The 22,387-nt window shown below is 33.6% G+C and overlaps 1 protein-coding gene across 1 annotated transcript; it reads left to right on the plus strand.

The window, feature by feature from the left end:
• The first annotated feature begins 17,672 nt into the window (after positions 1 to 17,672).
• On the plus strand, positions 17,673 to 18,732 carry LOC131657135 (protein SENSITIVITY TO RED LIGHT REDUCED 1-like). The gene has a single exon (XM_058926618.1). The coding sequence runs from the start codon at positions 17,731 to 17,733 to the stop codon at positions 18,550 to 18,552; it is 822 nt and encodes a 273-aa protein (XP_058782601.1). The 5' UTR covers positions 17,673 to 17,730; the 3' UTR covers positions 18,553 to 18,732.
• The last annotated feature ends 3,655 nt before the right edge of the window (positions 18,733 to 22,387 follow it).

A 22,387-nucleotide genomic window follows, 5' to 3' on the forward strand; every position in this document is an offset into this window, starting at 1 on the left:
TGTTATCCGTACACAGTCATAGTAAGGTAACCGGTTAGCAACACAACGCCAAATTTAAGTTTTAGCAGCGCAGCTACGAAAGCGCTTTTAGCAAAAACGCTCTCGTAGGGTTCGTTAAAAACAAAATTAAAAAACAAGGGAAAATGATACAAAAAAAACGCTCTGGTAGGGGGGTTATGAGAGCGCTTTTGAAAAGCGCTCTGGTAGGGTGGGTAATGATAGCAGGCTACGAGAGCGCTTTTATGTCAAAAGCGCTGGTATAGACCAGGCTATGAGAGCGCTTTTCAGAAGCGCTTTAGTAGCCTTTATTTCTAAAAAACAAAAACACGCGTTTCTCACCCACTACTGTTTCTCACTTTCTCTCTTTCGTTTTCACACGATCTGCATTTTCTCTGCCGCTCTCCTCCGTCTCTGTGTTCTCTCCGCCGCTCTCCTATGTCTCAGTGTTCTCTCCGCCGCTCTCCTCCATCTCTGTGTTCTATCCTCCGTCTCTGCTTTCTATCCTCCGTCTCTTCAGTCAGTCCGTCCTATAGGAGGTAAATTCATTTTAATTTCTCATTTTGTTGTTGATAGTTTTAGGGTTTAGTATATATTTTGTGCATTATAGTGTTTGTTTTGAAAATAGGTGTAAACTCGGTTTTTTGAGGCGAACTGACTCCTTGCTCTCTTTTTTTTTATTTTTTTATTTTTTTTATTTTTGCAAGAGTCGCCACCGACTTTTATTTTATCCAAAAAAAAAGGAAAGGCATAAAAGAACAGGAAAGACCTTTTGACAGATTTTGGGTTCGGGGGGTTGGTTATACAAAGGGAAGGTTTTAAGCACCCTTTGTATCCATGGTTATCCATGGGCTCTTAATTGCTTAGCTCACTTTTTTAAATGCTTTGTTGATTTGAAAATAGAAGAAGTGAAGATGGACAATAGGTCACATAGGTCTCTGAAGAGTTTCACCGGGAATAATGCCCTTCAAATACCAGATGAAAGTTTTGAAAATAGATGAGAAGTTTTGAAAATACGTTGTTTGAAAATGGAAGTGTTTGAGCAAGCAATTAGGAGTTACTTACTCTTAATTTATAAGATCTTTCCTGTACGTTAGCAAAATAGACAAATAGAAAATAGCAGAAACATAAATAATATGTCCAAATGGACAAAGAGAAAATAACAGAAACATAAATAATACGTCCAATTGGACAAAGAAAAAATAACATAAACATAAATAATACGTCCAAATGGACAAAGAGAAAATAACAGAAACATAAATAATATGTCCAAATGGACAAAAAAAAATAACAGAAACATAAATAATATGTCCAAATGGACAAAGAAAAAATAGCAGAAATATAAATAATATGTCCAAATGGACAAAGAAAAAAAATAGCAGAAATATAAATAATATGTCCAAATGGACAAAGAAAAAATAACAGAAACATAAATAATAAATAATAAAATAAAGCATAAAGCAAGAAATATAAATGACAATATAATAAATTGCGGAATTTAAAGTTAATTGTTAGTATGTTAAAGATAACCATCTTGAAACTTGTCAAGTATGTTATCAAAGTTAGTAATAAAGATTGATGGTGAGTGAAGGATGTTCTCGGATTTAAATTCAATGGAACTTTATCAGAAGCTTGATAAAATCATAGCGACTACACGATAAAATTCCATAAGTCTTAAATCAACCGCATACAATTCTCATCCATGTTTGATCTTTTTTATCCCAATTCAAGACAAAGAAAAAGATAAGAAATAATATCAAATAATAAATAAATATAAATATAAAACAAATTAAGCTTAATATTTTTTTTGTGATTTTCTTGGAATTGATTTTTAGTTAATTAACAAACTAATTAAACAAATAATTATACAAATAATTAAACTTAACAAGAAAAATATTATTTTATATGTCAAAAATTAGATTATTAAAAATATAAACCTAAATCTAAAAGGAAAATATTTTTGGAGTTTTTTGATTGGTTAAAAATAATTAAAAAGCAATATTTACATAATTACTAATTAATTAAGCAATATAAATTAATTATGAAAAGAAATAAAATATTTTTATGTTAAAAATTAAATAAACATTTTATCAACTTAAAACTAAAATTAAAACATTTTTTGAGAAATTGAAAATATGCATAAATATGGAGTTTTTAATTCATGAACTCCTAACACTACTACATATTAAAAATTACATTGTACTTACTCTATGATGTTCCAAGAGTGGAATAGAGTGATTGAAATTGATTGAAAGTGGCTATTTGAATGAGCCTTGATTTTTACAAGTTTATTGAAACTTTTGGAAAATATAAAACTTATGCTATGGCTTTGGTGTTTGTTGTTGTGCTCTCCTCTTGTTCCTCTCTATTTTCCCCTCCTTGAATGAAGAAAATGAAGTTCTATTTATAGGCAAAGAGTTTGATCTTGGAAGCCTTGCAAGTGGAAATTGTCATGATTGATTTTGTGGAAAAAATATGATAATGGAATATTTTCAATGAGTGTATTTCTTAACCATGGTTAAAACACTCAAGTATTATTCTCTTAAATCTTGCAATAATATATTTAAGCATCTTGAATTGGTCTTGATTGGCAACCATAAGCATCTTTGATAATATCTTTGAATTATCTCACTTTAATTAAACTTTAAATGAATAAAATTTAATTAAAATGAAATAAAAATGTCATGAATCATGGATGGGTCGTGGATTCCCTTTAAACATATGAGAATCAAAATTGAATCACAAAAGAATTGGCCTTTTTGAAAAAAAATCAAATTTTGGTCATTACTTGTTTCATGCATTTTTCCAAAAAAGGTCAACTTCATCAAGGCATATCTCCCTCAATTTTGATCCTATGAAAGTGTTCTTTAACTTTTTGGAAAGCCCAAGATGTCCTCTACAAGCCACTTTGGAAGCGTTTTTGCATTTGGAGAAGTTATCTTGATGATATGGGCTTTGACAAAAAACTGCTTTTTGTTGACTTTGAAAATGACCTGTAATGTTTTGGCTTATATCTCTTAGGCGGAAGCATTTCTTGACCTTGGTCCCAACATCAAAGTTGTAGAGAATTGAATTTCCTTGAGAATGAGCTTTGGTTGGAATTTTTCTGATAAATTATGAGAGAGTTATGGTCGGTCAAAGTTCAGTTGACTTTTAGCTAAAAAACTCTAATTTTGCAATTTTGAGTTTTGTCGATTTCTGAACTTTTCTTGATGAATTATGATCAACCATTGATCACATGATGAATCTTTTGACAAAATATGGATGTTGACCAAAAATTGCATTTTTGACTGTCTGTTGACTTTTTGGTCAAACTGGTCGTCTGTTGACTGTTTGAGCTGTTGACTGTGCGTCCGAGCGAATCGAAGTTTGAAAATTTGTCTGGTGGTACTTTGAGACGTATGTAGATCCATGAAATCCATTTGAGGTCTCAAAAACTCGTTCTCCTGAAAAAAATAAAAAAAACCTAGTTAGGGACTGTTTGTGTAGGAGACAGTTAGGCGTACCTGATTTTTGTGCAGTGTTGAGTCTCTGTTGACCACGTGATTATCAGAAGACTTCTAGAACAAAATCTTGGAAATTTGAAGTGCGAAAAATTGATTTGACTGATGGTACAAACACGGAGAATTGCGCTGATAGCGGGTTTGACTGGTAACTAGCTGTCCGGGTATTAACGTAACAGTTAAAGTGAAAATTCAACAGTTAAAGTTAATTTTTTCTTTTTTTGTTTTTGTTGTGTTAATGGTGAAAAATTTATTTACCTGAGCTGTTAGAAAAACACAAACATAATAAATAAATAAAATATACTGTACGCGAACGAAAATACCGATAATAACCTTGAAAAAAAATATTTAATGCACAGAAAAATAAATATTTAACACACATAATATTATCTTGATAATTAAACTACCGTACGACAGATAGTACAACATTTAATACTAACAGTACAAATATTACATAATATAATGAACAGTACGACAAATAAAATAAACGGTACACTATTTGAAAGCGACAAATACAACAAACTTTAAAAATGACGATTAATAATCCATGCTATGAACAACAGAAAATAGATGATCGGAAGTGTAACCATCGCAGGTCCGCATTTTTCAGGACTATGCAGACAGAAGAAGGACATGATCACCGTAAAAATAGTGATGACTATAAGAAAAAGTGTATCCATCCACTTTGCCATTTTTGCCGAGGAAGAAGAGAAAATAATTATGAGATAGAAGTTTGAGAAATTTGGGAGATGAGTGAAATTTGATGTGAGAATTTATGGAAAAAATGAGGAGTATTTATAGAGTGAAAAGAGAGAGATAGAGACGTTGGGAGTGGAGTGTACCGTTTGAATAGTAGTAGGATTTGAAAAAAAGTATGGTAGGTTTTGAAAAGAAAAAGGGTATAGAATAAAGCTAGGATTTGATTTTGAAAAAAAAGATTTGAAAAGAAAGAAAGAGATTTTGAAAAAAATAATATAGTATAAAAATAAAAATTAGTGGGAAATAAAACCAATAATAATTTAATTGTTACCAGTATAATCTGAAACCCGGACTCCGCGCCTGCAAATTTTAATTCTGCACGAACTGCGTCAGCATTATTTATCTGAAAATAAATCTCAAATAAACAGTGTATGAAGTAATAAACAGTATTTGGCGTTTATGAAAGGATAAATTTAACAGCGAACCAAAATACTGTATAAAAAAATTCTAAAAATTGAGTATTCATAAAATCAGGATATTTATGAAATAAAAATCCAAGATTGTATAAAAATCCAAATTTTTAGACAGAAGTCTGTTGACTTCTTTTTTTGAAAAAAAAGAACGCGGGCGAATTTTGGGGTATAACAATAATGATCATAACACTTAGAAAATGATGGGATCTCAGAGGTCAAAAATTGGGGTGCAACAGATGCCCCTATTTAAGTTTCTTCTATCCGGAGACACGATGATTGTAAATCTTCGTTTTAACGTGATGGAAGAGACTTAAATATATATATAAAAAAAAGACACAATTTTTGAACCTGAGATGCAATGTAATGCTTATGATTATGAATTCACATGATTTCTACGAGATGGAAACAGGACACCAATGGGGAGAAGTAAACAGACTCCGCTAGGGAAAAGGTATACGTCATCTAGGAATAGAATCAGACTTCACACAAGAAAGAAACAGTTGACAAAAGCTTTCAAGATAAAACATGATTGAACTTTGAGAAGAGAATATCTGAGGCATACATGAATGTGGCTACATAAAATGAATATCAAGGTAAAACATGATTGGACAACATCAAATGACAATCAAGGTAAAACATGATTGGGCAACATCGAATGACAATCAAGGTAAAACATGATTGGGTAATCATCAACGGACAATCAAGGTAAAACATGATCACAGGTCCATCAAGGTAAAACATGATTGGATGTCATTAAGGATAATCAAGGTAAAACATGATTGGATAATCATCAAATGACAATCAAGGTAAAACATGATTGAAAAATACCAAATGACAATCAAGGTAAAACATGATTAGAGAATACCAAGTGACAATCAAGGTAAAACATGATTAGAGAACACCAAGGTCAATCATGGTAAAACATGATTTGAACTTTAAGAAGAAAATATCAAAAGCGTTTTAAGATAAACCATGAATGCAGCAGCATCAAACGACAATCAAGATAAAACATGATTGAACTCAGATATATTCAAGAGTGACATTGAATGAGGTAATAACACTTTACTGGGAATTGGGACATCCATAGAAGCTTTGAATAAAAGGTGACAAAGTTCTGGAAAATTGTCAGAACAAACAAGACATATCATGAAGAATATCAGATAGATACAGACAAAACGAATCAAAAGGATAAATTTGTTTTGGTAGGTGCCAAGTAAGTTGGACTTTGATCTCAAGGTAAGATGTTGACAACAACAGGACCTTGGAAGAATGTAAATGAGCATGATTTTGTTTTTATGCATGATGTTATATTTTCTATGCATGATGAATGCTCAATGCAATGTAGTTATTCATGACGACTGGGATTGACTCTTTTGTGAGGCAAGATTGGAGCTTTGATTCCTCAACACAGGAACTCTGAAAACTCTGCTTGGAAAGAAGATGCTTGAACAAACTTCTTGCAACACTGATAACTGTATCAAGCAAATGATCCTTTGAGAATAACTGATAAACTAGGCTTGAGTATTGCTGAAGAAGATTGCCCCTGATTGAATAATTGTTGCAAGTTAACTGATCATGGCTTCAGTTGAACTATGTTGGGGATGAACTGATCACGGATTCAACTCTTGAAATGAATGTTGGGAAGACTTGCCATAGTATACATCTTGAAGAGGATATTCTTATTAACAAATCTTGATTAAACATCTGAACAACAGGATCTTGAAGGAACGTGCCCCTGATAGGATCACTGATCAAGTTTCTCGACTGTTTGAACTTCCCGAAAGATAAGTACTTACTTTCAAATAAAGTGTTCATTCAAGAATGGTAATTTTAATGCAATGCTCAAAACATATTTTTGAAATCAAAATCACTTTGTAAAGAAAATGGAATCACTGGTTAAAACATAAAGGTTAAGACAATCAACGTGAAAGATAAAGCAAAGATATGGTATCAACATAAATGATTGGTAAATCTCTTGGGAGTCAGCTTACGCAACCTTGTTGTAGTATGCTTTCAAAATAAACCTTACTTCAATTAGGGCTTTTGAAGGTTGTAACGTGGTCAGGTTCACGGTTTAAAAAATAAAAGATATAAGGCTCAAAATTTTTGTAACCCACCCCATCTCCGTGATGATCTTCATTCCTAAACCCAGTTAATTCAAAATATGCATTCAGGTACCAAGAGACTTTTGGAATTTTACCTGTTGTAATGATGATAGTTCACAAGCCAAGAAAACTTGGAGATGGCAGTCACTTTTTCCTTTTGATAGTCACAACATTTTGTGGTTCAAGAGTTTATTGACTTATCTCTTCTTTTTTCCTTATTTTGATATCCCTAACTTTTGCCTGAACTGTTTATTTTGAACTTACAGTCAGCGGGATGCCTTAATTTTTGCCTAAGTCATTTTTTGAGTTTGACTTAGCAGGCTTTTCTTTGATTTTCTTTTTTGATACTTTTTTTTGAAAGATAGTGACTATCTTGCTTAATGATTATAATGAACCATTATCAGCTTTTGCTTGGCGTCTCCAACATTTCTTTGATGTATGCGGAGGAAAGCTTATGATTAAAACACTTGTTGAAAGGTGTATTGAATGATTCTCTTAAAATAGAATGCACAACCAAATTAACTGGGAACTACTCTGCCCCGGGTTAAAATGTGGGTTATTTCGTATAAAAAAAAACACCAACTTCTAGGCTCAAAGGGGTTGACAAGGGATTAACTTCCTTATTTCTCCAGTGTTTGGGAATTGAAACAATGCCTGTACATCGTCAGCAAAGTTTTATTTGAAAGCATACAGTTCAACAACCTGGGTATTTCGTTGTCATCATCCTCCCTCCAATCTTTGCATAAAACACAAGTTTGATAGAGAAAGCAAAATAGGAGAAAGGTTTTTTAAAAGAAGAATGAACATAGACATAGTAGATGAAAATGAATTCAAACATACGATGCTCATTTCATTAAAATTAACATTCAGGAATGACCAAAGTTTAAAAGCAAACAATACAACTGAGGAAATGCAAACAGTAGGGAAACATCTTTCTAAATCATGGTCTGCTGCCCCTTGATGGAAAGGACAATGAAAATCAGACCTAAAACCTTTTGGAAGAGGATTCCGAAGAGGAGGAATCAGCTTGATGGTAGACAGATAACTTTGAAGATGGAGACAGACAAGGATAAGTTTCATGGATAACCTGAATGTATGTATGCAAATGATGTAATTGTTGTTTTTAAATTTTTTTTTTTAGTTTCAAAGAACTTAAGATATTAATTTGCAAACATTCAAGCATTGGATTAAAGCATTGATCAAGTTATCATCAAAATCAATCATCCATTTTGGTGGATTAGAGTTTTCACCCCATCAACACCCAAGATCCATTGAGTTTGATGAAACTTACGATGTTTACAAAGAAGACCTCTGAGTTCATTGGAAATCAAAGGAAAAGATTTTTATGAATGTATGAATGCATGAATGCCACACATACAGAAATGGTAACACAAACATGGTGCACATAAGATAGGTTCAAAAGTTCAACGTCACGAGCATGAGGTCAAAGAACCAAACATGGGATAGTACTAAGGGTTAATCACCTGCACAACATGTTCTACTGATACGTCAGAGTCCACATTCTTCTTTCGGATATTACCGGCTTGCACATCTGAACTTGTGAGCCAGCAATATTCTCAAGAAAAACTCGTCTGAGTGTGGCTCTCCGCATGACAACTAATCAAAGTCTTCACCTGAATAGTTTCTGCGCCACAACCTAATAAGGCCAGGATGGGTTGGGGTTCTACGGCCAACTCAGCTTCTACAGTTCAATGAAAGCAATAATGTCTTCGCTACGAAACATGCTAAACATATATTACCAACAAGGAACCTCCACTGAGTGGAAGGATTCTCACGTACGCCTGTACATGACTATACCCTCCACCTAATTCTTATGTGTACTTAATCCGGGTTAGGATTTGTCCATAATGTATCTCAAGTGACAGAACCACACATATATCCAGAATAGCAAAAAAATAACAAAATAAACAAGTATAAGCAAATATTAAAGTGATCAAAAACTCTAAGGTAACCCCTCTTTTAAAAAGCTTTTTCAAGTCCCCAGCAGAGTCGCCAGTTCTGTAAACTCGGTTTTTTGAGGCGAACTGACTCCTTGCTCTCTTTTTTTTTATTTTTTGATTTTTTTTATTTTTGCAAGAGTCGCCACCGACTTTTATTTTATCCAAAAAAAAAGGAAAGGCATAAAAGAACAGGAAAGACCTTTTGACAGATTTTGGGTTCGGGGGGTTGGTTATACAAAGGGAAGGTTTTAAGCACCCTTTGTATCCATGGTTATCCATGGGCTCTTAATTGCTTAGCTCACTTTTTTAAATGCTTTGTTGATTTGAAAATAGAAGAAGTGAAGATGGACAATAGGTCACATAGGTCTCTGAAGAGTTTCACCGGGAATAATGCCCTTCAAATACCAGATGAAAGTTTTGAAAATAGATGAGAAGTTTTGAAAATACGTTGTTTGAAAATGGAAGTGTTTGAGCAAGCAATTAGGAGTTACTTACTCTTAATTTATAAGATCTTTCCTGTACGTTAGCAAAATAGACAAATAGAAAATAGCAGAAACATAAATAATATGTCCAAATGGACAAAGAGAAAATAACAGAAACATAAATAATACGTCCAATTGGACAAAGAAAAAATAGCATAAACATAAATAATACGTCCAAATGGACAAAGAGAAAATAACAGAAACATAAATAATATGTCCAAATGGACAAAAAAAAATAACAGAAACATAAATAATATGTCCAAATGGACAAAGAAAAAATAGCAGAAATATAAATAATATGTCCAAATGGACAAAGAAAAAAAATAGCAGAAATATAAATAATATGTCCAAATGGACAAAGAAAAAATAACAGAAACATAAATAATAAATAATAAAATAAAGCATAAAGCAAGAAATATAAATGACAATATAATAAATTGCGGAATTTAAAGTTAATTGTTAGTATGTTAAAGATAACCATCTTGAAACTTGTCAAGTATGTTATCAAAGTTAGTAATAAAGATTGATGGTGAGTGAAGGATGTTCTCGGATTTAAATTCAATGGAACTTTATCAGAAGCTTGATAAAATCATAGCGACTACACGATAAAATTCCATAAGTCTTAAATCAACCGCATACAATTCTCATCCATGTTTGATCTTTTTTATCCCAATTCAAGACAAAGAAAAAGATAAGAAATAATATCAAATAATAAATAAATATAAATATAAAATAAATTAAGCTTAATATTTTTTTTGTGATTTTCTTGGAATTGATTTTTAGTTAATTAACAAACTAATTAAACAAATAATTATACAAATAATTAAACTTAACAAGAAAAATATTATTTTATATGTCAAAAATTAGATTATTAAAAATATAAACCTAAATCTAAAAGGAAAATATTTTTGGAGTTTTTTGATTGGTTAAAAATAATTAAAAAGCAATATTTACATAATTACTAATTAATTAAGCAATATAAATTAATTATGAAAAGAAATAAAATATTTTTATGTTAAAAATTAAATAAACATTTTATCAACTTAAAACTAAAATTAAAACATTTTTTGAGAAATTGAAAATATGCATAAATATGGAGTTTTTAATTCATGAACTCCTAACACTACTACATATTAAAAATTACATTGTACTTACTCTATGATGTTCCAAGAGTGGAATAGAGTGATTGAAATTGATTGAAAGTGGCTATTTGAATGAGCCTTGATTTTTACAAGTTTATTGAAACTTTTGGAAAATATAAAACTTATGCTATGGCTTTGGTGTTTGTTGTTGTGCTCTCCTCTTGTTCCTCTCTATTTTCCCCTCCTTGAATGAAGAAAATGAAGTTCTATTTATAGGCAAAGAGTTTGATCTTGGAAGCCTTGCAAGTGGAAATTGTCATGATTGATTTTGTGGAAAAAATATGATAATGGAATATTTTCAATGAGTGTATTTCTTAACCATGGTTAAAACACTCAAGTATTATTCTCTTCAATCTTGCAATAATATATTTAAGCATCTTGAATTGGTCTTGATTGGCAACCATAAGCATCTTTGATAATATCTTTGAATTATCTCACTTTAATTAAACTTTAAATGAATAAAATTTAATTAAAATGAAATAAAAATGTCATGAATCATGGATGGGTCGTGGATGCCCTTTAAACATATGAGAATCAAAATTGAATCACAAAAGAATTGGCCTTTTTGAAAAAAAATCAAATTTTGGTCATTACTTGTTTCATGCATTTTTCCAAAAAAGGTCAACTTCATCAAGGCATATCTCCCTCAATTTTGATCCTATGAAAGTGTTCTTTAACTTTTTGGAAAGCCCAAGATGTCCTCTACAAGCCACTTTGGAAGCGTTTTTGCATTTGGAGAAGTTATCTTGATGATATGGGCTTTGACAAAAAACTGCTTTTTGTTGACTTTGAAAATGACCTGTAATGTTTTGGCTTATATCTCTTAGGCGGAAGCATTTCTTGACCTTGGTCCCAACATCAAAGTTGTAGAGAATTGAATTTCCTTGAGAATGAGCTTTGGTTGGAATTTTTCTGATAAATTATGAGAGAGTTATGGTCGGTCAAAGTTCAGTTGACTTTTAGCTAAAAAACTCTAATTTTGCAATTTTGAGTTTTGTCGATTTCTGAACTTTTCTTGATGAATTATGATCAACCATTGATCACATGATGAATCTTTTGAAAAAATATGGATGTTGACCAAAAATTGCATTTTTGACTGTCTGTTGACTTTTTGGTCAAACTGGTCGTCTGTTGACTGTTTGAGCTGTTGACTGTGCGTCCGAGCGAATCGAAGTTTGAAAATTTGTCTGGTGGTACTTTGAGACGTATGTAGATCCATGAAATCCATTTGAGGTCTCAAAAACTCGTTCTCCTGAAAAAAATAAACAAAAACCTAGTTAGGGACTGTTTGTGTAGGAGACAGTTAGGCGTACCTGATTTTTGTGCAGTGTTGAGTCTCTGTTGACCACGTGATTATCAGAAGACTTCTAGAACAAAATCTTGGAAATTTGAAGTGCGAAAAATTGATTTGACTGATGGTACAAACACGGAGAATTGCGCTGATAGCGGGTTTGACTGGTAACTAGCTGTCCGGGTATTAACGTAACAGTTAAAGTGAAAATTCAACAGTTAAAGTTAATTTTTTCTTTTTTTGTTTTTGTTGTGTTAATGGTGAAAATTTTATTTACCTGAGCTGTTAGAAAAACACAAACATAATAAATAAATAAAATATACTGTACGCGAACGAAAATACCGATAATAACCTTGAAAAAAAATATTTAATGCACAGAAAAATAAATATTTAACACACATAATATTATCTTGATAATTAAACTACCGTACGACAGATAGTACAACATTTAATACTAACAGTACAAATATTACATAATATAATGAACAGTACGACAAATAAAATAAACGGTACACTATTTGAAAGCGACAAATACAACAAACTTTAAAAATGACGATTAATAATCCATGCTATGAACAACAGAAAATAGATGATCGGAAGTGTAACCATCGCAGGTCCGCATTTTTCAGGACTATGCAGACAGAAGAAGGACATGATCACCGTAAAAATAGTGATGACTATAAGAAAAAGTGTATCCATCCACTTTGCCATTTTTGCCGAGGAAGAAGAGAAAATAATTATGAGATAGAAGTTTGAGAAATTTGGGAGATGAGTGAAATTTGATGTGAGAATTTATGGAAAAAATGAGGAGTATTTATAGAGTGAAAAGAGAGAGATAGAGACGTTGGGAGTGGAGTGTACCGTTTGAATAGTAGTAGGATTTGAAAAAAAGTATGGTAGGTTTTGAAAAGAAAAAGGGTATAGAATAAAGCTAGGATTTGATTTTGAAAAAAAAGATTTGAAAAGAAAGAAAGAGATTTTGAAAAAAATAATATAGTATAAAAATAAAAATTAGTGGGAAATAAAACCAATAATAATTTAATTGTTACCAGTATAATCTGAAACCCGGACTCCGCGCCTGCAAATTTTAATTCTGCACGAACTGCGTCAGCATTATTTATCTGAAAATAAATCTCAAATAAACAGTGTATGAAGTAATAAACAGTATTTGGCGTTTATGAAAGGATAAATTTAACAGCGAACCAAAATACTGTATAAAAAAATTCTAAAAATTGAGTATTCATAAAATCAGGATATTTATGAAATAAAAATCCAAGATTGTATAAAAATCCAAATTTTTAGACAGAAGTCTGTTGACTTCTTTTTTTGAAAAAAAAGAACGCGGGCGAATTTTGGGGTATAACAATAATGATCATAACACTTAGAAAATGATGGGATCTCAGAGGTCAAAAATTGGGGTGCAACAATAGGGTTTAGGGATTCACAAACTATTCTCTCGGCCTCCTCCGCGTGCGAGTCACGGCTCGATTCCACCTCTCTCCGTCATGATCCAGCCGATAGTCTCCTCTCGTGTGACCGCGATTCCAGTAACCTCTCACGCTTCCGGAAATTGTTGTTTACTTCTTCAATTCAAGCTCCGTCATCATATTTCGGTAATTGCTTCAAACCTTTGATGTTGTGTTAGTTTCTTGATGATAATGAATTAGTTTGAGCATAATTCATAAGTGATGTTAGTAGGTCGATGGAGATTTATGGAAATTGATGAGTTTAATTGTTGAATATGAGATTAGTTTGTGAGTTGTTGTGTTAACTTACTCATAATGCTCATAAATCAAATAGTTGCATATAGGGTGTTTGTTGAATTAGTAGTGAAATGTTATGTTCTTGATTATGATCAATATAAGGAGTATTTTTGATGTTGTTGATGATTGTTGGTGTTTATATTTGGTTTAGTGTTGGTTTGGTGACTTATTTAATGGTGCAACAATGCTGAAAATTGGTAATATTTTGTTGATTATATGTTGAGAATTGGATATTGGATAATGTTGGTGTTGTTACCACTTGTTGATGATATTTCATTTGAATTGATGATGACTTTGTGGCTTCTTTAATGATGATATGATGCATACGTAATGCTGGATTTTTGAAGATTGTTTTGATGATGTTGTGGATTTAAATTGGTATGGATGACTTGGATTATGGAGAAATAAGGATGCTGGAAATTTGGTGATGGTAATTGATGTGTTTAGCATGGTTCTTGAATGAAAATGGTGGATTAAAGAAAGTGAATTAATGCTGGAAATTATTGGTGTTAAAGTGTTGTTGTTGGACATGATATTTGCATAGAAACCGTGTTAATTTAAGTGTCTAAGTGCTGGAAATTTTTGTGGTGTTATTTGATATTGTTAGCATGATATTTGGTTGAAATGGTGGATTAAAGAGAGGGTATAATATTGGAAGTTTACTTGGTTCTTGCTTACTTGAGTTGTTCAGCACTAATTGTTGAATTTGATGGATAATACTTGATAATATGTGGTGCTAATTGTTGAAACTTTTGAAACAATGTTGACTCTACTTGTTGAATTGTTCATTTTAATGATTGTTTCTATTGATTGATGTGCATTATAGCAAATTGGAGATTTAATTGTGAGCTATAAAATGGTGTGGTAACTTGTTGATTCATGAGGATTAAAGCTTGTTAGCATTAAACAGTTGTCTCTTTCAATTTATATATTTTGTTGTGTCTAGATTTGGTGAAATCTATATCAGTACCGTGTCACTTTACTAAATCTTAATAATGGAATGGTCATATTGTTCTGATATATGTGTTGAATTGTTTTGATCATGTGTTAAGTTTTGGTTTAGTTTTTGATGGTGTATTTATAGTTAAAATTCCTTTATATTATAGCGGTTATTTATTAATTAATTCTATCTTTCAACTAATAATTTTCAATATATAGATTTAACATGTGTATAAACTAGTAGCATGATAAAACCTCATTTCGATTCTTGTTTTGTTCATTCTTTGAATTTAATTTAAACACCATGAGTTTGATCATACTTGCGTATCAATGTTGATTTTGTCTTGGTGTTTAAGTCAATTTTAAAGGTGATTTTGATGATGTTTCAAGTTGAATTCAATTCACAAAGTTTGTCGGTTGATGTCGGTGTTTATACATAAGGTTGGAATCACTTGAAAATTGATTCTCATGAGATTTTTATGCATAATTTGCTGCTGTCTAGCTTTTGATTTGTATGAATAATGCTTGATCTAAGCTTGATTTTTCATGTATTGGAATTGAAATGAATTATAGCATGAATTATAGATGAAAGTTTACCTTTATAGAATATCTTTTTTATATTTGATATGCTAATACTTATATGGTTTGAAGTTAGACTGATTTATGAAACATCTATCTTGTATGATGTTATTAATAAGATGTTTTCAAGTTAGACTAATTTTTGAAATGTCTTGATAACTCTATTTTTCTAGTTATGAAATCAGAATTAACTCTAATAGTACATTTGTGCAGTATGAAAATAAAATTTGATTACTTACTAATTCTCTTCTTTCCTTTGAATTAGTAGCGTTTCCCGGCCTAGTTCGACGTACAACGCTCATTATCTGCATTTTCTTGAGTTCGGTAAAATTCGAGGTAAATTTCTTTCTCAAATTACTTGTATCTGCAACACAAAGTTCCACAAACATATACACTAATTAAGTTCAACACAACTCAACACAACTAGTAATTTTTGACATATTTCTTTATCTTCTGCAGGTTCTTTCGTAGCTACAGGTTCATTGGCTCTTATATAGCTCCTCTGTTGAAAGGTGAGTTATTATTGATATCTTGTATTTGCTTTGTATTTGTTTTAACAGTTTACCTTGTAAAAATATTTTTCATATAATAGTGATGCTTAATCGATTATAATGCTTTTTCAATCGATTATACATATAAATTTATTTTGGTTGGATTGAAAGGAGAAGAAAACATTGTGTAAGTTCCTCAGTGAAGTTAAAGTTCCAGAAGGCTACTCCCCAAATCTCATATTGTTGAAAAAAAAGAAGGAAAAAGGCTAATTGGAAATAAAGTTGTGACAGTATCAATGGTCGAGCGGGATCAAGCGCACTTGTATGTTCTGCACAATGAGATTGAGGTTGAGCCGTATGTTGAAATGCACAAGGTTGTTCTCCGAGATTTAAATCCGAATAGAAATGAGAATTGGATAGTACGAGAGCACAATCGAAGTTTCATACTGTGGTTCAGGGAACATATTTATTCAAAGTATCGTTCAGATCCTGCTTCAGTAACAGAAAGGTTGAGATGTTTAGCATATGGTCCAAGTATAATTGTGTTTTCTTATAGCGCATACGCAATTAATGGATACACATTTTATACCAAAGAACAGGATGATAAAAGTACTATGCAAAATAGTGGTGTTACCTTGGTAGCTGAAGCAATGCACATATCAAGTGTGAATGAGTTAAATCCGAAATTTGCAAATTTGTCATATTTTGGGGTTATCGAGCGTATTTTGGTGTTTGATTACGCGAAGTTTCAGATTCCTGTATTTGGTTACAAGTGGGTTGAAAATAATAGTTGCATACGAATGGATAAGTCAGGATTTTTGCAAGTGGATCTCAATAGGGTGGGGTACAAAGATGAGCCTTTCATTCTAGCCTCTCAAGCTAAACAAGTATTCTATGTCAGTGATCCGACAAGTACGAAATGGTCTATAGTTCTTTTATCTAACAAAATAGTTGATGAAAACATTGGAGATCAAGGTGATATTGGTGTTGGCATTGAATCTTGTACAATAAACGATCAAAATGAGAATGAATCTTGTACTAGAAATGATCATAATGAGGGTATTTGGATCAATCCAACCGTCCGCGTTGTTAAGAGACACGTAGAACACAATCCTACCAAGAAAAGAAAGAGACTTTAGTGAAAAAGGTAATAGTATACATATTCCGACTAATGTGCTTTATTCAATTTGTACCGATTGTTATATATTTAATTTGTATAGTTTTTTTCAATTTGTATTCCGATTGTTACAATACTTATTCAATTTTGGTGCATATTTTCGTTTTGTACATAACTTTTGAACCATGTATCCGTTTGTCGACTTCTTTACATGTAGCTATACTATTTTGACGATTCGGGAGCTGCTCATGCACTTATCTTTACATTTTGGGATTGATTTTTTATCGGTTTTGCTTCTGCCCGTAATCAAAAGTCGGGCTTAGGGTCTGAATTTCGGAAAACCGACTTTATTTTTGAGTCCGTGAGGACGTTTTACCATAGCAATGTAAATTTCATTCAATTCCGACAATTTTCTTTTTTTGACGCTTATTTTGATTTCACCGATTTCGATTCCGATTTACTTGTACATGCATGGTTTGACTTCCAATTAACTTCTATAGATTGTTAACTTATTAATTGTGTACTAATGTGGAGACTGTTTTGAAACTTTGTGGGGACTGTTTTAATTGACCGTATTGTTATGTTCGTAGTTTGCAGGACAGCACCGTGCGCTCGGCGGATTTTGAGAATTTCGGGCTTATATTCTGTTGATGATTTAGTTATATATGTATCTGTTAGTAAACATGTGATTATGCAGAGGACACGAATTTCGGGCTTATATTAATGGTGTATATCTTTTATTTTGGTGTATAATGGTATTTTATTCATGGTATATATATTTTATTTTGGTATATAATGGTATTTTATCCATGGTATATATATTTTATTTTGGTATATAATGGTATTTTATCCATGGTATATAATGGTATTATATTGTCCTACATATGGTTGAAAATATTACAGGTGGAAAATATGTTACAGATCGAAAATATTACAGGTTGAAGTGAGAGGCTTAAATTACAGGTTGCACTTTAAAATACTGCGTTTAGCAACGACAGCGCTTTTAAAAACGCTCTTTCTAGTACTAATATACTAATATGGATTCAATTAACTGTTTTTTCTTGTGACCAAACTTGGAAAGCTCAGGACTAACACCCTGTAAATTTTCCGAATTTGCTGTATTGCTTTCAGATGTTGAAGCAGTGATTCAAGAGGAAAACAAGTAAAGAAGTTATTTTTTGTATCTGAATGGCAGCTTCAGCGAAATCTCTCACAACAGATGGAGACTGGACGGTTATTTTACCCCGTCGTGGAAGACAAAGGAGAAAAGATACTGAAGTTGAAAAAATTTCGGAAGAAAAACAAGAACCATGGGCTCCAACAGATTCTCAGAAAGATCCAATCAGAGAAACAGCATTAATGCAGAAAATGGAAAGATATATTACCAAGATCGAGAACTCTCAGTTCTATCAGACTTTCAGAGATCAGATTGAAACATCAGTTTTAGATTATTTCCATATAGTTTTGGGCTCAGAGACAACTATGCAAATGGTCATTTATGGTATTGGCAGCATTGAATTGTATGAGCCGCCATGTTTGCAACTTAGCATTGCAATGTTGATGAAAAGAGACTTAAATTTGATTGGAAACATCGAGGTATTTGATCCTATTCTCTCTGTAACCGAGTCTCGGGTTTTGGAAGCTCTTGGTTGTTCTGTCATGTCCATAAACGAGCATGGGAAGCGAGAAGCTGTGAAGCCAACAATGTTCTTCATGCCTCACTGTGAAGCAGAGTTATATAACAACCTGTTGCAGGCAAATTGGAAACCGAGTTTCTTAAATAACATGGTATTGTTCGGGAATAGCTTTGAAGAATACGAGCATTATGTGTCATTATGTAAGAACTCACCCGTTCTGAACTCAGTAAAACATATCTTGGCTGCCCGAAGTTTTACGAACGAAATCAAAATTGAAAAAATTCCTGAAGATTATTATAATGCATTCCATGATTCAAGTTGGCATTTTTTCAGCCCTGTCCATGAATCGGAGCTGCAATTTATCAATTCTTGATGGAGTTTATCTCGATCAATATTTTGTTGTACACTATTTTGAAATTGTTAGAACTATTACAATCTTGTACACCACTTTCTCCAAATATGCTTGAGATTTGACTCATGTCTATGGGTTAATGTGGAACAGTGTAAAAGTTTTGTTTTCATTTGTTTGAGACATCCACTATTCCATATCACTTTTATCTGTCCATAATTTGGCAAGGTAAATTTTGTTTTCATCTATTTGTATGGTTAAATAATGATATAAATTGTTCTTATTTGTGTGGTTAGAAAAAGTGTAAGATGTCATTAACTTTGAAAATTCGAAAATGCATTTGCTGTGTCTGGAGATGCATCTTCGGACGCTCTTAAAATCACACTAATAATGACGTTACAAGTGAGACACCTCTGTTTTGTTCAAAAATATATCTGAAGCTGCACTTCTTTAAAGTGTTACCAAACATTCGTTCATTAGTAAATTCACATCACTCCCATTGCATACTCTAAGTTCCTTGAAGCTTTATGCAAACAGGTCTATTGTCATTTGAATTCATGTGGATTTTAGCACTGCAGTATAACTAGTAATTACTGCTTAAACGGGTATAATAGTTGGAACCACTTTTTCGTAATATTGTTTATTTTAGACTAGTAACTTGTCAAAACTGAATTTTTCAGTGGATTATGTGAGTAATACTTTTTATTTTTATTTTAAATAAACATTATATATAGAAAAAAGAAAAAGAGTACATAAAACTAGGGGGACATATAGCCTAAACCTAGTGAATTGAAAAAAACCAACAGCCTAAAGATAATTCAATAGAAAATACAAGATAAAGCAAAAATCTGAATTCAAAGACACATCATGTTACCAATGTTGATTAAAGAGCAGAAAATTAACGTTCAGATCTACAAACTAGGAGGAAAAACGTAAAACAAATTTAAAACTTTTTCTTTCTTAAACTCAGCTGCCACACAATACAATCTTTAAATACTAGGGTTCCTAGGTTATGCAAGAGTTTTGGGCCTAACATAAAAGAAAAAAATACTTAAAAGATAAATAAGGCCCATTAAGTGTAGAAGTCTTTCAGCCAGCTTGGGCTCCCTTTCATTCTGCTGGGCCGTCCCCTGTTACTGGTAACATTACTCCCGGGCCCATCAAGAACCTTGTCCACAAGGTTCAAATCTGAGATTTTGTGTGGATAAGCTGCGGTTGACGTGGCAGGCTGTGAGGAGCTGATGGAATTGCTTGGAGATATTGGTGTACAGGCTGTGCCTAGGGAAGCCAACGAATCTGAAGCATTAAGTAAACCACGTGAAGGGGCAAGAGGGAAAAGATTACGCATGGGACGCGTGTACAGATCTTGGGGTATTGGATACCGTTCGGAGGGTGAGGATGCATTGGTGAGGGATCCGTTAGATATGGTTGCCAACTGTTTTGGGAAAATGTGCGGTGCAATTGATGTACTTGGGGCAAGTGAAGCAGTTGAAGACATTAAGTCTTTAGTTGAAACTTGGTTCATTGCATTTTTCAGAGAAATATCTTTATCGCTCTTCCACTTCTCAGATTTGAAAATCTCTCTCTTAGATTCCTCTCTCAACTCTGCTTCTGGGCTATAGAGGTTTGGGGACTGGACATTCGAATCCTCTCTTAATACTCCCTTCGTAACAATAGTGTTCACTAACTCAGTTGTGTTGTTGTTTTCTGTAGGATTCCCATCGGAGATGAAGGAATCCGAAACATGCAAGGGCAGAGGAGTATAGCCGGTAGTGTCATGGCTTCCAAAGAATGGCCGGAGTAATGAGACGTGAACCACAGGGTGGATGCGCGAGGACGATGGAAGGTCGAGTTCGTACGCGACAGATCCGACACGACGAACAACCTTGAAGGGACCATAGAAGCGTTTAGAGAGCTTCTGGGACGATCGGCGGTACACAGTCTGTTGGCGATAGGGTTGCAAGCGAAGAAGGACAAGATCACCCACTGCAAAGGTAACGTTACTCCGGTGTTTGTTAGCTTGTTTCTCCATCTTGATACGACTTTTGTTAAGATTTGCTTTGAGTTGTTGTAAAATGTTCTGTCTCTGTAGTAATAAGGAGTCCAAGGGATCTGTGGTGGTGGTCGCAACATAGTCAGGGACGGACGGAGGGTCACGGCCGTAAAGTGCTTTGAAGGGAGTCATACCGATGGAAGAATGGAAAGAAGTATTGTGCCAGAACTCAGCGAGATGCAAGAACTTGAACCATTTCCGCGGATTGTCACTCACAAAACATTTCAAGTAAGTCTCTAAGCATCTATTTACGACTTCTGTCTGACCATCGGTTTCAGGATGGTATGCTGTGCTAAATCTGAGTTTGGTGCCTTGTGCTTTGAATAGGGAACGCCAGAAGGAACTCATAAACAAAGGGTCACGGTCGGATATGATGATTTTCGGGATCCCATGTAGTTTGAAGATCTCCACCGAGAACCTGTTAGCCAGATCTGAAGCTGTGAAGCGTGTAGGTAGCGCGATGAAATGACAATATTTGGTGAGGCGGTCGCAGATCACCCATATGACAGTATGACCAAACGAATTAGGAAGGTGAGTAATGAAATCCATAGTCAATTCTTCCCAAACATTCTGTGGTGCCGGTAGTGGTTGGAGTAACCCTCTCTTCTTTGATGTTTCATATTTGTTCTGTTGGCATGTCACACAATTTTTAACATAACTTTTGACATCTTGCAACATGCCTGGCCAAGCAAACGAGGTGGACAACCGAGCGAGCGTGGGTTGAATACCAGAATGTCCTGCAACAGGGGTGCTGTGGAACTCCTCAAGTAAAGATGTGCGCAAGTTATCCAGAGAAGGTATGAATAGTTTGTTTTTGTAATACAATAGCCCTTGAGAAAATGAGTAGTGACTTCCTTCTGTCTGTTCTGATTGTTGAACAAGGGCCTTCGCTTCAGAAGCTGTGGAATAGAAGTGTCGAAGGTGGGCAATCAGATCTGGTACTGCTGAAGTGAGTGACATAAATATGGGATCTGGCGTGAGCTTCCGACTCAGTGCATCTGCTACCACATTTGAGCGACCAGGTTTGTAAAAAATTTCAAAGTTGAAACCTTGAAGTTTTGATGCCCATTTCTGCTGTTCTGGCGTCTGAATCCTCTGTAATAACAAATCCTTCAAACTCTTTTGATCTGTGTAGATTTGGAACTTGTTCCCTATCAAGTATTGGCGCCATTTCTTGACGGACTCGGTGATAGCAAACATCTCCCTCACATAGACTGAAGCGGCCTGCATACGTGGGGACATCTTCTTGCTAAAGAAAGCCAGGGGGTGACCAGATTGAGACAGGACGGCGCCAATGGCGAAAGCGGAGGCGTCGGTTTCAAGAATGAAGGGTTTTGTAAAATCTGGTAGATTAAGTACCGGCATGTCGGTCATTATTGTTTTTAATCTTGTAAAGGCTGAATCGGCCTCGGGACTCCATGTAAACTTAGTGGAAGATCGTAATAAATCGGTGAGCGGAGCGGCGAGAGAGGCGTAGTGGCGCACAAAGCGTCGGTAAAATCCGGTGAGGCCGAGAAATCCTCTTAAAGTCGTGAGCGAATGCGGAACTGGCCAATCAATAATGGCTTGAATTTTCTCTGGGTCAGCAGCTACACCACCAGCTGAGATAATGTGACCCAAATAGTTAACCTTTGACACTGCAAAAACACATTTTGAAAATTTGGCACAAAAAGAATTCACATTTAACAAGTTAAAAATGATATCTAGGTGAGCCAAATGTTCAGTTAAAGAAGGGCTATAAATGAGTATATCATCAAAGAAAACCAACACAAATCGACGTAAGTAAGGACGTAATAATTCGTTCAT

The sequence above is a fragment of the Vicia villosa genome, linkage group LG3 (genome assembly GCF_029867415.1).
Source record: "Vicia villosa cultivar HV-30 ecotype Madison, WI linkage group LG3, Vvil1.0, whole genome shotgun sequence".
In the NCBI taxonomy this organism is placed as follows: Eukaryota; Viridiplantae; Streptophyta; class Magnoliopsida; order Fabales; family Fabaceae; genus Vicia; species Vicia villosa.

Coding starts and splice junctions, on each gene's coding strand:
- LOC131657135 (XM_058926618.1), top strand. CDS start 17,731: ATGGCAGCTTCAGCGAAATCTCTCACAACAGATGGAGACTGGACGGTT.